Source organism: Aristolochia californica, unplaced genomic scaffold, assembly GCF_029961685.1.
Source record: "Aristolochia californica isolate CCGP_79_NKW_82.1479 unplaced genomic scaffold, dmAriCali1.0.hap1 SCAF_6, whole genome shotgun sequence".
Taxonomy (NCBI): Eukaryota; Viridiplantae; Streptophyta; class Magnoliopsida; order Piperales; family Aristolochiaceae; genus Aristolochia; species Aristolochia californica.
In genome coordinates, this window is record NW_027182257.1 from 41288105 (window position 1) to 41306200 (window position 18096).

The following is an 18096-nucleotide window of genomic DNA, read 5'->3' on the forward strand; positions in this document are numbered from 1 at the left end:
CCGGAAACTTAGATGCATCCAGTAACTAAATCTAGTCTAAGGCGACGGCGATCTCAAATTGGCCATCTTATTGGCCAGCACTGCTCGGACCTACCAGTTTTCGTGACAAATATGACGTGGCAGATGCTGCTGTATTAAACCTTGGTAAAAGTAAAGTTTGGAAAGACCGGGTAAAAAATCTGACAGTTGGGACTCTAGCGGGGGACGACCGCGTCTTAAATAGGGGAGGAGAAGACCGTAAGAGAGCCACGACTCCTCCAGTCTACGAATTTTTTTCCCACAGCTCTCTGTAGCTGGCGGCTGCCGTCGTCGCTGCGGGAGGAAGACAAGAGCGTGAGCTTCGTTCTTCCCGAATTTTCGCTGAATTTTCTTCTCTTTCTACCGGGGCCAGGTACTTATGTTCTCGGGCTACGGAGCTTTGAGAATTTTTTAAAGATTTTCTTTGGAGTTCCGTCCGTTTAATTTTCATGATGGTTTGTGCGGGTGTTACAGTCTGACTTTAAACGAATGGAAGAAGGCCATACGGAGTTAGTTTACTCTTTTTGAAGGTCTGCAGGGAAGATACTGTCACATTGCAGTGTCTGGATGAGTTTTGATTCATTTTGTTGAATTTGGTGTGGGTTGTTTTGCTTCGTGCTTGAAGTAGTTTATAAAGTGGTTGCACTAATTTTTTTATTTTTTTTATTTTTTTTAGTGTGCGATTGTTGGAACTGCTGGTGATTTTGTTTGACTAAGGACCCTCACGGTCTGTAACTAATTTACCTGTAAAAGGACTCGCTTCTCACTTACGAGATTCTTTAAGTATTTTGGTTTGAGGTACTCCTGTTTCGTAGTAGTTTGAACTGACAGCTGAGTGAAACATTTTTTTAGTCCGTATTGAATTGGCTTTACGCAGCATTTGAGAAGGCTGGATGGAGAATTTGACGCGTCCTGGCGTGACGATGAAGTTCTGCGAAGATTTCTTGTTTTTTGGCATCTGATGTTTTGCGGTCTAAAACTGGCCACCCTTTCTGGAGATATACTGTCGAACATACAAAATTTGCTGTGCAGGGTTCAATATCAGTTACTGATATGTCTTCTGTAGGTGATATGATTGTCAATGTATCACTTGTGCCAGTTTCGGAAATCATTTCGGAGATGATAGAAGAAATAAGTGCAACTATAACTGCTGCTAAGGATGTGTTAATAGAGCAACAGAACTTTGCTGAAGTCTCAAGTTACTTGGAAAGACTTGTACCTGTTTTGAAAGAATTAACTAAAAAGAATATTCACAATTATGATAGTGTAAACAAAGCAATTGATATTCTGCGTAGGGAGATCAAAGATGCAAGGCAGCTAACTCTGGAGTGTTGCAGGAGAAAAAGGGTTTATCTCTTAGTCAATTGCAGGAGGATTGTTAAGAGCTTACAGGACACTACGAGAGAAATTAGCCGAGCTCTAAGTTTAATTCCTTTGGCCTCACTGGATCTCTCATCTAGTGTAAACAATGAAATTAACAAGCTTAGTGATACTATGCTGAAAGCCGAGTTCAGGGCAGCTGTGATGGAGGAAAACATCATTGAAAAAATTGAATCAGGAATACAGGAGAGGAATGCAGATAGATCTTATGCTAATAATTTGCTGGTTCTCATTGCAAAGGCAGTTGGAATCTCAGCTGAACAATCGGAGTTAAAGAAGTTACTGGATGAGTTGAAGAGTGAAATAGAAGATGCAAAAGTTAAGAAGGACCAGGCGGAGGCTATACAAATGGATCAGATTATTGCTTTGCTTGGAAGTGCAGATGCAGCTCTGTCGCAGAGAGAAAGAGAAGTGAAGTACTACACAAAGCGAAATTCTTTAGGGAACCAACCACTGGAACCACTAAAATCTTTTTCTTGCCCAATAACAGGGGAAGTTATGGTGGACCCTGTTGAGACTTCATCTGGACAGACGTTTGAGCGAGATGCAATTAAGAAGTGGTTAACAGATGGGCACACAACATGCCCATTAACCATGATCCCTTTAAACAGAGACATATTGCGGCCTAATATTACTCTACGGAAGTCAATTGAAGAATGGAAGGACCGAAATACCATGATTACAATTGCATCCATGAGATCCAAACTTTCTTCAGGTGAGGAGCAGGAAATACTTGATTGTCTGGATCAGTTGAAGGGGCTCTGTGAAGAAAGAGAATCACATAGGGAGTGGGTAGTGCTGGATAATTACATAGAATATTTAGCAAACTTCCTGGGTCGAAAGAATCCTCAGATCAGGACTCGGGTCTTGGTCATCCTCTGTTTGTTGGCAAAGGATAGTGATGATAATAAGGTGTGTTTTCATTTCTAATTAGTATTTCCCTTGCATTTGCTATTTACCCTATAATAGATCTAATTGATGGCAAAAACAGGCATGTGGATTCTCTCACAGACTTTTAAAAAAAGGGTCTCTCACTGACATGCATCTTTCTTGAACATTGATTACACATGTATACATCTAAATACCCAGTCACCCTGGTGGCTTGGCCCAAGACAGATTAAGAAAACCCCAGCCCTGTCCATCTCGAGTGAAAGACTCAGTCCACTCAAGAAACACAAATCGTGAGATAGAAAAGCCTCGTGTGTACAGTGTTTTCATATCCTGTCATCTATAAGACCCTATTGTTTATTATGTTTTGGCTCCCCTAATCTTCTGGAACGGTAATCTAGTCATCCTAGTTTCTGCTTTAGGTGATTGCTAGTTTTTGGGAAATACTATGTTACATTTTAGATAGTAAAATGGTCAACTTTTTAGAACATGATGGTTATGGGACTGTTTCATGTAAGAAATTCCTTATGCATGCTTGCTACTTTATTTATTTTTTTCGTTTTTGTTTTCGAGCAAGTCAAGATATCATTTCTTTACATGCATGGTTGCAAATTGAAATGCAGATTACGCCCGCCGCGCCCCCCCCCCCCCCCCCCCCCCCCCCCCAACACACCCTCACACACCACTTGTAGGATAACTAGGTCAGATTACTAAGCTGGGATGGGCTTGAGTCATCAAACCAAGAAAAGATTTGCGGAGGCAGCAAGAGTACACTGATGTCACATATGCATCTGGAACCAGGATAATGTTCTCCAGATAGGTGCCTTCAGAGATTTGTAGTATCAGTTGCTGCACTATGAGTGGCTAAATTCGCAGCACATAAGTAATCTCATTCTCTAATGTTCCTGAACTAATTGGTTTTGTATTTTCAGGAAAAAATTGCCAGATTGGATAGCTCCATTGAGTCCATTGTTAAATCCCTTGCAAAAAGTATTGTGGAGGCAAAATTAGCACTAGCATTGCTATTGGAACTGTCAAAGCATGACATGGTTCGTAATCGTATTGGTCAAATCAAGGGTTGCATACTCCTTTTAGTGACTCTTTTAAACAACGATGACACTCAGGCTACTACAGATGCAATGAAACTTCTAAAAAATCTTTCTATCCTCGATCAAAATGTTGTACAGATGGCCAAGGCGAATTATTTTGAACCTTTATTGGAGAGACTTTCTTCAGGTTGGTACTTCAATCAACCCTTCCATCATATTTTCTAGTTGAAATTTGCATGGTGAGTTCTGATGCTTACCTGACAAGTCGATTAAGATCATTATGAATATTTGTTGAGCCTTTCCTTAATCCTGACAACTCATCTGTTGCTTCAAATGATTCTGTTAAAATACTTGTATAAGGGTATTTTAGTCATTTCACATTCTCATATCGATCTCATTAAGTTATAGCAAGCTAGATTCATATTAAGACTAGTTTTCAAATTTCATTCAATTTTGACTTGTATTTATGAAATTATTAGTATGTTTCTAATGAAGGGCAGAATTGTCCTTTCTTTGTAGTTTTTACTTAAGTGAGATAATTAAAAGAGAGGGCTCAATTGCTGAGCCCTCATTCAACGCAACCTCCAGTGCTACTTCTTCTTCTCTCTTGTCTCTTTATATTCTTCCTTTCTTCTCCTTTAATTCATTCTATATTGCAACTCTACATGGTATCAAAGCAATAGAAGTTGATTTTGGGAGGTTCTTCTATACTTCTTAGATTCTCTCCATGGTTTTGTAATGTTGAAAACTAGATACAAAGGTGTCATTTCACTTTATTCCAATTCATATATCTTGATTTAATCTTATTCTTCATGTTGAATTATGTCTATGGTCAAATTTTCATGTATATAGGACATGTAGAATAGGAGATTAGGGTTTCACTTAAGTGAGGGGCATATATGTAATATTTTATCCCCCATCTTAATTAATAGGTTGGGGTGGGTTGTGCACGACCCCCAATGCAGATCACTCTTTGGAGTTCCTCTTCTTCACTTTCTCTCTCTCTTATTCACTCTCTCCAACTCTCTCTCCTTACTTTTTTCATGTATTCCCTACGGAAGATTCTTCAAACAATCTCTCTACTGGTACGGTAAAGATCAGACTTTTTCCTTCTTTTTGTCTACCTAACCATTTGGTTGATGACTTCTACTACTAATTAAGCGGTTATTATGTCTTACTGCCTCTAGAGGGTTCTATATTGGATTTTATGCTCATCCATTCCTGTGTTGCCTTCACTGTGCTTGCATCAGCTTTGTTGTTGATGTTTTAGACTGAATTGTGATAAGTTGTGATTGTTATTGCTCATTGTGGTTGTGTCTTAATTCGAAAGTGTGGAGCTCACTTGACATGCGAAGGGTGGAGTTTGTTTTCATTTTTTTTTTTGGATTAAGTGTCATGCGTCACTTTCACTGTACTTGTGTCAGCTTTCTTGTTGATGTTTTGGACTGAATTGTGGTGATTTCAAGTATAATAGGAAGTTGTAATTGTTATCGCTCATTGTGATTGTTGTCGTGATGTCCTAATTTGAAAGAGGGGGGCCCACTCAGCATAAATACCACATCTCCCCCTTCCTTTGCTCCGCCCCCCTCGCAACCATGAAGCCGAATACCAACCCTCAGACCAAATCACCCAGTGAATCCACTACCACCCCCTTCAAGTTCAACTACTCTTGGTGAAAAGGCAAGCAAAAAGATAAAGATATCACCCCTGCGGAGTTTAATGAATCCAGAAACATTCCTTCTGCCCCTTTGTCTTCCCCTATTTCTGGGTAACCGAAGATGTCTCACAACGAGTGCACGAGGAACTTCATCAAGGCCCTCATACCTGAGAGCTCAAAATACCCCCCACACGAATGGGAGATGATGAAGGAGTTGGCATCAAACTTCTGTCTATACTATGACGGCCAATTATGCTATGAAGAAGAGCAACTCATTCCCATTCCCTTGATACAATCATCATATCACGGAATATAAGAGGAATTGGTTCGCGCTCTAAGCGTGCATCAGTCAAAGCAGTTCTTTTTTAGTGTAAGCCAAATATTGTAATTTTTCATGAAACAAAACTGCAATCCCATGATATTTCTATCATTCGTGATATTTGGTACTCCTTGGACCCAGAATGGGCAGTTGTGGATGTTGTTTGGCCATTCCGGCGGCATCCTTGTCATCTAGAACCCAAATTCAGTTGAAACCACTCTCGTTGCCCCCACTCCTTTCTCTATTGGCATCCACTTTCGCAATAGATTATTGGGCCACGTTTGGGCCCTTACAAGCATATACGGGCCAACTCGCCACAAAAAAGGTGCACCTTTTTGGGAGGAAATCCTTCTTCTTGTTCAAAATTGGGACTTACCTTGGCTACTCGCGGGAGATTTCAACGCCGTTCGTCTATGCTCTGAAAAATCCCTTCCCTCTAGAAAAATTACCTCACCCATGTGTGCCTTCACAAACCTATCAATAGCCTTGCCCTCTCCGAAATTCCTCTATCTTGAAAAAAGTTCACTTGGTCCAATGGACAATCTCCCCTGATTTTATCCAAGCTTGACAAATTCTTAGCTAATCCTGATTGACTTCTGTTATATGGCAACTCTTCTAGTCAAGTCCTCAATCGTGCGTGCTCTGATCATTGGTCGATCCAAATTAATATTCATCCCCCAGCTTGGGGCTGATCCCCTTCCGTTTTGAGAACTCCTGGATTTGTGAGGATAGCTTTGCTACTAATTTCCCTCTCTGGTGGCAAGAAATCCCCAACAACCCTAACCCCGGGTGGTCCTTCCCGACGAAGCTAACAGTCCTGAAGGCTAAGATGCATAATTGGTCCAACATTCACCACGTTGCTGCTGCTCACCGGAAAAATTTTGTCCGCTGCCAGGTCACAGAGCTCGATTTACTTGAGGAGCAAAAGTCTCTCTCTCTCTCCCTCAGCTTATTCTTAGAAATCAATTAAATAGAGATTTTTATGCTTTACTGAGCAATGAGACTACTCATTGGAAGCAACGGGCCAAATTCCGCTGCCTGACCGACGGTGATGGAAATACAAAACTTTTCCATGCCATCACCTCGGCAAGACGGAGAGCTAACCGTATCACCTCCCTCCTAACATTCTTGTTAAGTATTTCATAAATCTCTACACCGAGGAGTCCTTCAACCGGCCAATTCTTCACCAACTTCAATTCTGCCGCATATCTAGCTTGGCTGCTGACTGAAGTGCCCCTTCACCGCTAAGGAAATCGACCAGGCTGCGCTTGGAATGCCTAAGGACCGGGCCCCAGGGCCAGACGGTTTTAACGGAGAATTCTACAACCACTATTGGGAAACCATCAGGGATGATGTCCATGCCTTTGCCAATAATTCCCATCAATGCGGTATCACACATCGTGCCATTGGCGCATCTTTCATAGCTTGATCCCCAAGAAAAATAATCCAGTCCAACCTCAAGATTTCAGACCCATTAACTTTACCACCATCTCTTACAAAATTATTGCCGTTATCCTTGCCAACCGCCTTCGTACCACCCTCCCTCAAATTGTTAGCCATTGCCAAAGTGCCTTTATTTTTTATTTTTTGAAATGACCTTTATTAAAGGTTGAAATATTTTGGACTTGGCTATGGCTGCCCATGAGTTGTTGGATTCCTTCAAAAGGTCAAACTTACTCAAAATCGTCATCAAACTTGACTTTGAAAAGGCTTTCGACCGAGTTAGCGAGAAACTACTTGACCATCTTTTCGGCCAGATGGGTTTTGGCACTTGATGACGTTTTTGGATGCAAAGCTGTATTTCTAATGGTTTCTTCTCCCTCCTAATTAATGACATATCATGCGGGCATTTTCGTAGCACGAGGGGGATCTGTCAGAGTGACCCTCTGTCTCCCTTCCTCTTCACTCTCGTTGTTGAATATTTGTCCTCTGTGGTCAGTTATGCAAAGCACTCTGGATGGCTCAGCGCCATCTCCTCTGATCCAGCCCAAGACATTGCTCTTTTGCAATATGCTGATGACACAATTTTTTTTGGCGAGGGCATACTAGAACAAGTTACACACAGTAAAGCTCTTCTCAATTTTTTTGAGCTCTCCATTGGGCAAAAGTTAAGTTGGGCCAAATCCTCCATCTCTGGATTCAACATTGACTAGTCGGTCTTGGCCTCGATGGCTGATTACTTGGGTTGTAAAATTACCATCACCCCTCCCCCCAATACCTACCTGGGCCTTGCGTTGACATCTGACATGCCCTCCAAAAGCAGATGGAACTCTGTGATTGAGCGAATGGAGGGGCATCTGGCCACTTGGAGGGGATAATTTCTCTCGAAGACTGGTAAGTTGACTCTCATAAAATCTTGTATGCATGGCAGTACCAGTTACTATCTCTCCCTTTTCCATTGTCCTGCTTCCTTTAGAAACCATATCAAGTGTCCCAAGAGAAGATTTTTGTGGGGTGGGCCCAATGGGGAGAAAAAGTACCACCTTGTCAAGTGGGCCAATGTATGTAAGCCTATCCAATTAGACGGTCTCAGAGTTCGAGGTATTGATACGACCAATTCCGCCTTCCTCATGAAGTGGATTTGGCGCGGTTCAATACATCTCCGGACCTAATCTGGTGGGCCCTCGTTGCTGCCAAAGCCAATATTTCAAATGGTTGGTGGACTGGTGGAGGCTGTCACAATATAACACATTCTTCCCATGCTTGAGACCTAATTTTTCCTAGAAATACTGCAACCATACCATCTCTTTGCTAGCTTCGGTCACGGCGACATATTCTGCCTTAGTAGTGGAAAGAGCAACTATCTTTTGCAACTTAGAAACCCAACTAATTACTTTTCAATAACTGGACTCCAAAGATGACTTCCTGGCCTAGAATCAAAAAGAGGAAGGCCCAAGTATGAAGAAGGGATAGTAATCATTAAGCATCCAATTTGAGAAGCCATGTAAGATAGATCATCATTAGCAATATGGTATCCCATTACAGTAGATTTTTGCCAATTTATCTTTTGGCCAAAGGTTATTTCAAACAAGCCAATGAGGGTTTTAATTTTCCGAATTTCTTCAATAGTACCATGTTAAAAAATAAGAGTATCATCAGCAAATTGCAAAATAGGAACATCAATTTCTTGTTGAGTTGAAACTGAATGTAACCAACCTGTTTGTCTAGCACCATATATAATTGATGATAAATATTCAGCCACAATATTAAATAAGAGTGGAGACAATGGGTCCCCTTGTCTTAATCCTCTAGAACTTTTGAAATAACCACAAGTTGTATCATTTATAAGAAAGGAATATGATGCAGATGATATGCAACTTCTTATCCAAGACCTCCATTTATGTCCAAATCGCATTTGGTGCAATAAGCTATCAAGAAGATTCAAATTAACCCTATCAAAAGCTTTTTCAAGATCCAATTTGAGAATGAAGGTTGGACTTCTTGATTTCAAGGATACTTCTACCTTTGATAAAGACTGATTGACCTTGATGAACTATACCATGGTTCAGACGAAAGACATCAATTTTTTTTTTATTTATAAATTTCAATCCATTCTCAGTGCGAAAAAAATGAAGAGATGCATCAAACAGGGTTTTCATTTCATTATAAAAATTTTGAAATATATCAAACACTTCTGATTTCTCCCGTAGGAGATACACCTAAGTAGTGCAACTAAAGTCATTGCTGAAAGAAATAAAATACTTATATCCAAAGACACCAGAAACATGACACAATCCCCATATATTAGAATGAACAATCTCAGACAACTTGTTACTCTTTTTTGGACTTAAAGGAAAAATTGTCCGATGGTGCTTGCCCAGTTGACACGATTCACATTGAAATGATAGACTTGAAGGAAAAATAGGAAATAGTTGGACCAACTTCATTGGAGAAAGGGTGACCTAGTCGTAAAAGCCACTGGAAGAGAGAAACTACAACATGAAGGGCAGGTGAAGACAGCTGTGGAGAGCCTTCCAAGTGGTATATTCCTCTCTCACACATGGAGCCAGTCATCCTCATCATCATGAGACCTAAAACAAACAATGAGAGGGTTAGAAGTCACTAAACAGTTCGTAGACTTGGTAAGTTGACTAATAGACAACAAATTAAGAAGAAATTTAGGCATGAACAACACAGATTTAAGTGACATGAATGGGATAGGTGTAATATTATCCACTCCCTGAACAAAGGACAAATACCCGTCAACAAGTTTAACATGTTTAACAAAAATAAGGATGGCATACCTAACTTATGAGTGGAGGATCTTGAGTCAATTACCCAGCAAGATATAGGACACACGTGTAAGGCAGATGTACCTGAATCAGCAAAGGTAGCTGTAGGAAGTGTAGGCTGAGTTACAGATGCAGAGGAAACTTGAGGTCAGCTGACCAATATGCTAGGCAAGCTGTAGGAAGTGTAAGTTGTCTCCTTCTTTTCTCTTTTTCTTCTCCTTTAATCAACAGAGAGAGCTCTATTTCTTAACCCTCATTCAACGCAGCCTCCAGTGCTGTTTCTTCCTCTCTCTTGTCTCCTTTTCTCCCTTTCTTCTCCTTTAATCCATTTTATATTGCAACTTTACAAATTCTTTAATGAAAAGTCATAACTAGATTATCACAATCTATTGTCAGCCACTTCTTTATAAATATAGTTATGTTCTTCTACTTGCCATGGAACTTGTGATCCTTCACATGGAAGCTTTGTTGTTCTTTTAGCTTGAGTTATTGTTTTAAGACAAACCAAATAGGATTTAACAGTGTGAAATGTTTGTTCATGTGCTTGGTGAAGACTCTCTATGAACGAAAAAAAGCTTAGAATGCTAAAAAAAATCAGCTATAAGAAGAAAAAAAGAGAGGGATCATTAGTAGGAGAAAAAGAGAAGGGCCAAGGAGAGGAAAGAAGACCAATTTTCCAGAAATTGACCTCTCCTCTAATTCACTTACCTTAAGAGGAGGAAATTCATCATCCGCCATGGCAATTTGACTTCGTACAATATGGCACTTTTCATTTAGTTCTTGCAGAAAACTTTGACACAGTCTTCCCTTGGCTTCTTCATCTTTTCTGCATCAGGAGTTATGGGAAGATACATATGGAGCTCTTCAAAAATGGCATGTAAGTATCTGAAAGATTCAGTAAGGCTCTTGTCACCCAGTTATAACAGATGAAACATTCATGAAGATCATAGACCCTTACCATATTTTCACTCTTTCCATAAGTATCTTGGGCAACCATCCACAAATCCCTGGCTGTTTCATAAAACATAAATGTGGCTTCTACATGTGGTTCTATACTATTTAATAATCAGGCAATTAACAAACTTTAGGAGAGGCATTATCTACTAGAGACAATCAACATGCGTTTCTTTATGACCCATGTCTTAGATTTCATCTTATTACAAGAGGCATTATCTACTGGGGTATAGCTAACTTTATCATGAGCTGTTAAATATATATGAACAGATTGTTCCCCCAACAAAAAGTTGCTAATAATATCCCTGCTACTGTTCTTCAGGCTATAAACCTGATCAAAGATATTTTAGTAGTCAGTACGAGAAACAAGGGTTTCCTGCTTGATATGGTTACTTCAAATGTAAATCTCTGGCCTTTGTTTTATTAGCCATTCTCTTAGGCCCCTGTAGTATGAGTGTAGAATGTTTATATCACTCTTATAGTATAGAGGAATGGTTGATTGTAATTCATTCCAAGGTCTTGTGTGAAAATTGTAATTGGGCTCATTAGGGACAAGGATCGGAGACAAAATGAGACAGGAAAATACCATTAATATTGTGAGAACTGATCAAGAGATGTGTTCCTCTTGACTTTATCTTTTTATATTATTTGTAATAAAAAGATTCACCTTTGAATCAATTGTTGACCTTTAGGATACAGTTCTGAGCTGCTGATGAGGTGGAGTCTGATCTTTTGACAATAACATGCATTCAATTAACAACAATGACCTGGCTGACTATTTGTTTTATTTCTCAAACATCTCAAAAGGACAAGTTCATATCACTGCCTTCTTTATCTTTTACATGTTAAACATAAGAATGCAATTATGTATTGCATAATTCATAACTTGAAATGCAGGGTCTGACAACATGAAAAGGATAATGGCAGCAGCGTTGGCAGAAATAGAATTGACTGATATTGGTAAATCCACTCTTGTGGAGCAAGGAGTGCTGGGTTCACTTCTTAGTTTAATTTCTGATGGTGATACCGAAGCAAGGCTGTCTGCTGTTAAAGCTCTCTATAACCTCTCTACTTTACATTGCAATGGCTTAAGGATGACAAGAGAAGGGGCAATTGGTTCACTTCTCCATTTACTCTATTTCCATGGTGCATCACCATCACCGACTCTGAGAGAACTGGTGGCAGCCACGATTATGAACATATCAATGTCAGCCACAACTAGGGAATCGTGTGATTTGTTCATCCAAGTGCTAGATTCTGACATCATGAAGCTGTTGTCTTTAGTAAACATGACAGGGCCGGGGGTCCAAAGAAGCATTCTAAGGACCTTTCATGCCTTGTGCAAACATCCATCTGCTATTGAGATGAGGACAAAGCTAAGACAGGTAGTCCTTTTTCTCTTCTTTATGGTACCTTTTTCGCATTTTTCTTTCCACATTTTTAATAAAAAAATGATTTATTGCCTATTCTAAAGATTCTTCTTCTTTCAATTTGTACAGTGTTCTCTAGTTCCCCTGTTGATTCAACTGTTTGAACAATATGAGCAAGTTGACCAAACCATACGAGCAGATGCTCTGAAGCTTTTCTATTGCTTGATAAAAGATGATGACGGTGGGCTGTTACAGGAACATGTTGGACAAAAGTTTTTGGAACGTTTGCTTCGGATCATGGAAGTGTCAGAGGATGAGGAAGAGAAAACTGCTGCAATGGGTATTATCTCTAACATCCCCAGGGACCTCAGCCACATCACTCGGTGGCTTCTGGATGCTGGGGCACTACAAATTGTGGTTAAATATTTGACATATGCCCAGCAGAATGGTGCATCTAAGAGTCAGCTGATAGAAAATTCTGTTGGAGTTTTATGCCGCTTCACTGTCTCAACAAACGAGGAATGGCAGAGTAAAGCAGCTGAAGCTGGGATTATTCCATTGCTGGTCCAATTACTGGAATCAGGCTCCCCTCTGACTAAGAAACATGCAGCAAGTTCGCTTGCACAATTTTCCCGCAATTCCCTTAGACTAAGTAGGAAAGTAGAGAAAAAAAGGGTCCTTTGGTGTTTCTCTGCTTCATCTGAAGGTATCTGCCCTGTTCATATGGGTTTGTGTTCAGTAGAGCTGTCATTTTGCATAGTGGAGGCAGATGCAGTGCAGCCCTTGGTCAGAGTGCTTGGAGATCCAGACATAGGAGCTTGTGAGTCGGCTTTAGTGGCACTTTCTACACTTATTGAGGATGAAAGGCTGCAGAGTGGTAGCAAGCTAATCTCAGAGGCATATGGCATTTCAGCAATCATAAGGTTACTTAGTTCCTCTTCTACTGAATTGCTGGAGAAAGCGCTTTCTGTTTTAGAGAGGATTTTCAGGCTTCAAGAATACAAGAGTAAATACGGAGCTTCAGCTCGGATGCCCTTAGTTGAATTAACACAAAGGGGAACTGTCTCTATCAAGCCTCTGGCGGCAAAAATACTTCAACATTTGAATTTGCTGCCTGATCAATCTTCATATTTCTCATGAAAAATAAAGAAAAAGAAAAACCTTGATCAGCAGCATTTGTTTTGATTTTAGGAAGAAGAAGCATAAAAGTGGGGAAGAAAAGGAGGAGAAGATGAAGGAGAAACAAGGTAATGAGAGAGGAAGAGAAGTCAATGTCATCATATATGACTATCAAGTGCTTTTACTAAAACGGAAACAGAAGGATTCAAATGCCCTTGGACCTGTAATATTTTTTGCTGAAAAAATGTGTCAAATATGTTTTTAACATTTACAAGGGCAGGAGGGTCTCCAGTTCAATTTATTCGGTTCTGGAACTATACATTACTGGTGCCAAGATGGATGGCCAACGTCTGATTCTCCTTCCAAGCTCTGAACTTTTTATAGTAGTAGGATCTTCCAGTTGTTGCTGAGTTAAAATCTGCTTCAGCCGCAGAGAGCCCAGGGTAGTCATAGTATATATGCTTTTTCAAGTCTGGAGTCATGTTGTGGAGGATCTAGAAGGATGTTCTGGTTTGAACTTTCATTCTGAGCATATTTCTTTGTGGGGTTCACATTTGAAGAAATATATATAGGTGAAGTCATCTGCCTTGAGGAGGCAAAGCAATAACGCATTTTACTCCATCATGAACAAGGTTTCTTGCTGTCTTCCTGACATGAACATGATCTGAAGGATGAACATCGGCTATTTCTCTCCAGAATCCTACCAATTCCAGTCTAACATTATGGAGCCTGCAGTTAACGAAACGTTTCAGTTTCATAACACTTCTTTGATAGACTACTTTAAAACTGTGAAATATTTCACATTGAAATATTTGTTTCTGGGAACGTTCATTCTCAATGTCTAGACTCTGTGACACTCTGGTTCTCCAGGAGACGATATCCATTCTGAAACCTGAAAGAAGCTGTCTAAAGTGTTCCTGCTTGCGAGTGCACGCTGGGTGCCCTCCCTGTCTGTATATTTTCTGTGAAGTTCTTGTTCTCTGTAATTCATAACTTTCATATCATGTATCTTTCCTCTCAAACAAATTTGTATTTAACAGCATGATTTAGGCCATCAACTGTTCACTTACTGCGAACTACCAACGACTAAGATTTACCTTCTGATGGCCTGCTGATTAGTCACATTAGTAGCCTAGTCAACTTTCCTTAGCTTAACCTAACCCGACTCCCCGGAGCAATGAGATCATGATTGATTTTTAGGAATTATTTTTAGGAATAATAATGGTCAAATTCTGATTTTTCTTTTTTTTTCTATAGGTTTTAAACGCACCCATATGATAAAAAGAAAAATTTTCCATCCGAATGTTAAATATAAATTCTATGCATTTTCCCCTACATTCCAGGGTGAATATCCATTTGCAGTGACTCAGTAAGCTGGGCAGCCGGCGGCAGAAACACCCGTCCCAGTAGGACAAGAAGCCAAGGGGCACCCGTCTAAGTCGTTTCCCCACCAATTCAAGCTGATACCCTGCAACCCCAAGCAGAAATACAAAAGCACAGCCATGAAGGCCAGACCAGCATCAAGAGCACCGGATAGCACATAATTGTACTGCTTATACCAGCCTGGCCGGTACCGGTAAATGACAAACCCAGAAATGAATCCCACAATGACCCAACTGGTGTAATTGACGGCAGTCGCCGGCGGCATATTTCCCGTTGCACCAATGAGGACAGGCATGTTGATGAAGCGGATCCATTCTTGCTCAGGAAAGGCCTTGGTAGCTAACCAGACCAGGAGAGGTGCAATGGCGCCGACGAGGAAAAACCAGTTGACGGCCGCGTATGTCCCAAGATCCCCAAATATCCTGCGCGGCCCAATTAATCCCCAGATAACTGATGCGTCATAGAAAACATGGTCGGACGGACAGGTCCATGGGTTGTCTGAGGAGAGGAATGCAGTCTCGCAAATGTCAGGGATGGTCTCCATGAGCCACCATGCAGTTCCCAAGTAAACTAATGATGCTATGAAGGTTCCCAGCACCTGTCGCGGTTAATTTAGGCGTTCATCAACAACCCACAGGCCACAAGGTAATGATAGAAACTAATATGAGAATTTGATCTAACCTGTGCCATGAACATGGTTCGTGGAGGTATCTTCATGTAATGACCAAGCTTGAAGTCTTGCAGAAATGTGAGAGCCTGTGACATGCTTATGTAACCATAAACCTTGAAGCAGATGTTAGCCACAGGCCGGCCGGGGTATATGTATCCAATGATATACTCTGTGATGATATTCAAGCCTGGTGTCTGTCGAAGAAAAAACAAAAAAAAAATGACTTCATTGTTCTCAGATTTGCACATAAAGCATGGAAAGCAGAGAGGTTGAAGGGAGGAGCTATACCTGGTTAGTGGTGGCAGTGATGATTCCAATGGGGAGGGTGAAGAACAAGGCGATGCCGCAAGCCAGCAAAACACCCCACCATGGAAGCTGAAGCTGGTCATTGTAGTACTCACAGGCAAAGATGGTGGCAGCTATATTCGCTGCAAGAATCGACAGAAACCACCACTCAGGAACTTGCTTGTATCTACTCATCAGCCTCGTGTGCACGTCCATTCTCTTCTCTCGGAAAGCCGATGCACTCAGTTGCCAGATTTCGCTATGTCAAGTTCCAACAAGACTCTTTGGTTAGCTACAGCATTTGATGTTTCTCACAATCACAAAATCATCTATAGTTCACCATTAAAATTGGGACGATTCCTCCCAAAAATGACTAAGCCAAAACTGGGAGGCTTCTTTCAATCTAACAATAAGCATACTAGCCTGAGACATCAAATGCTTGCAAATGGTTGGAAGAGCTTACCGGCCATGGAAGAGGAGAACATGAGCGACAGTAGCAGTCAAAGCAGCAAAGCCTACTCCGTAAGTCATGGCAAAGAAGGTGCTGAGGTAGAGAGGACCGTTTTTCTCATAAGCTCCAATGTCAAGGTGGAAGTCGGAGTCTATAATGCTTGTTATGTTGTAGACTTGTCCAGTGGAAGAGAAGAGCTCATCAGAGAATATAGGGAAGGTTTTGGCCTTGTAAACGTTGAACCAGTAGAAAATTGGTGTCAAGATATACATGACTAAAACAAATCCGGCAGCCACATTGGCCGTGGCAAACCAAGGGCTAGCGAGGGGGCTCCCAAGGTAGGAGGAGACGGTAGACCAGTCAAGCCCCACCACGCCAAGGCCAAGACCGTAGAGGCCGGAGCCAAGCTGTTGAGCTAAAACTGATTTAGGGAAGATCCAGCATATCCATGAGAGGGAGGTGAGCATAGAGAAGAGGTAGCCTGGGAAGGCGTAGTATGCAAAGCTGCAGATGAAGGCAATGAGGAAGAACTGGTTGCGAGAGAGACCACCCTTGGGCCCCATTTCCTTCTCATGCAAGGCCCTGTGATAGGAAGAGAAAATGAAGTCATTTCCTTCTCATGCAAGACCACCCTTGACCTCATTTCTCATACAAAATGATGGATCCAAGACCACCCAGCTCGGGCTTTTAAACCTTTAGACCCGGTCCAGATCCTTTTCGGTGGGTTTGGATTCTGGATTCCCAGAATCTTTGACCGTGAATAATTTCAATATTCATGGCGGGTAAAGGTAATAGATTCAGTAAAACAGTCGAACGAATCCAACAAAAGATTCCATTCTCCAAAAAGTTAAAAATAGCAATCAAGACGGAAGAATAATAATGACGTGACTGCCTCGGGCTGAAAAGATTGGCGGATTCTTCACCGGAAAAATGAAGGGCAACGGAACGGCCACGCACCTGAAAAGAGAGACCTGCACCATATTCACCGGCCACCACATCGCCGCCGGCTCCACCAGATACCGCCGGAATATCCCCGCCCACCCGAAACCCAGAATCTGTTCCTCCATCGCGACCAACAAGCAGTACGTTTAATCACAGAGAAGCACCACGTAAACGCTTAATTTTGCAGCTCTAAGATGAACCAAAGAAATTGAAGAGGAATGCAAAGATAAGGATCACCTGGGTGGTGAGGACGACGAGCAGAGAGACGAAGAATGTGATATTCTTCTTGTAGAAAACGTTCACCGCGGTGACAATGTGTATGGCATAGACAGTTCCGGCGCCGGAATTGGCGAAGATGGTGATGAGAACATGCTCTTTGACATTGAAGGGGCCTGGGTTGAGCGTGAACTCCCATCTCGTTCCTTTGAGGAACACCTTCTCGGTAAGCGTCCGCGCCATAAGATGGCCGAGTGGCACCACGGCGATCTGGGCGGAGATGGCGGTGATGGAAAGGGGTTCCTTCCGATACCAGAAGAACTGGTTAAGGAAGGAGAGAAGGATACATGAGAGAGTGCCGAGGACCCACATGCGGAAGGTGAGGACGGGGAGGGTATGGTCGTCAGTGGTGGAGACGGTCGCGGCGACTTGCTCGATGGGGGAGTTCTCCTCTGCTGGGACGTTTTTTTCCGGTGAGTCTCCTCGGGCCATGAGCGATGATTCCGGTCGCTCCGTATGTACTGTGTGTCAAAGAAAGGAGAACAGATTAAACGTACATAAGAGCGAAAAGAAGCCATGAAGGAAGAAAGGTAGAGATTCTTCTCACGCAGTGACGCCGTGATTTGCTCCGACGAATCCATGGCGTCTCGATATGTGTGTTTCCTATAAAAAAAATTCTCAAGACTTAAATTACAGGAAATCGAAATAGGGAGGTGGTCTATTTAAATTTTAACGTGAAAGAAATCGACAACTTGTGGGTCGTACCAGGTGGCGACTGCGGATCAAGACAGTTGGGTAGGTTATTGAGGGTCGCGTCTGTGGAAGAACTGCATTTCGTGCTTTCCCAGTCTGTCTTCCGTATAACTGGGAGACTTGGTGAGAAGTTTAATTCTCAGTAATTCCAGTCAGGGAAGTCATTCGGGCACCTCAGAGCCGTCAATCGACCATCATAATTGCGTTAAACTCTAAACTTCTCCACTGAGCGTGGAAAGCGACAAAAGTGCTGCATCTTTATCAAAACTTTTTATGAGAGGGGTTTTTGCCGTATTACCAATTTTTTAGAAATTTCTTATTGATAAAATATATAAACAATATAAATATTGATCAGAATTAGGTTTTTGAAACTAGTGAATCTTTTTTTATGCTCAGGATGAGTGCTGAAG

At 41.5% G+C, this 18096-nt stretch overlaps 2 protein-coding genes across 4 annotated transcripts; one reads left to right on the forward strand and one right to left on the reverse strand.

The window, feature by feature from the left end:
- The first annotated feature begins 272 nt into the window (after window positions 1-272).
- LOC137967162 (U-box domain-containing protein 44-like) lies at window positions 273-14062 on the forward strand. 3 transcript variants are annotated; one of them, XM_068813630.1, is made up of 5 exons: window positions 273-391; window positions 493-2310; window positions 3219-3522; window positions 11395-11882; window positions 11997-14062. In XM_068813630.1, exons 2-5 carry the CDS (start codon window positions 1072-1074, stop codon window positions 13005-13007), a joined length of 3042 nt encoding a protein of 1013 aa, XP_068669731.1. In that variant the 5' UTR covers window positions 273-391; window positions 493-1071; the 3' UTR covers window positions 13008-14062. The 3 variants fall into 3 exon arrangements, with proteins under 3 accessions (XP_068669731.1, XP_068669732.1, XP_068669733.1); XM_068813631.1 differs by having other exon boundaries at window positions 695-2310; XM_068813632.1 differs by having other exon boundaries at window positions 896-2310.
- Window positions 14063-14264: 202 nt separating this feature from the next.
- On the reverse strand, window positions 14265-17747 carry LOC137934077 (oligopeptide transporter 7-like). Its single transcript, XM_068778292.1, has 8 exons — window positions 17699-17747; window positions 17541-17596; window positions 16955-17454; window positions 16733-16830; window positions 15788-16357; window positions 15328-15583; window positions 15051-15233; window positions 14265-14967 (listed from the first exon to the last, which is right to left on the reverse strand). The coding sequence occupies exons 2-8, from the start codon at window positions 17572-17574 to the stop codon at window positions 14353-14355; spliced, it is 2256 nt and encodes a 751-aa protein (XP_068634393.1). The 5' UTR covers window positions 17575-17596; window positions 17699-17747; the 3' UTR covers window positions 14265-14352.
- Between the last annotated feature and the right edge of the window lie 349 nt (window positions 17748-18096).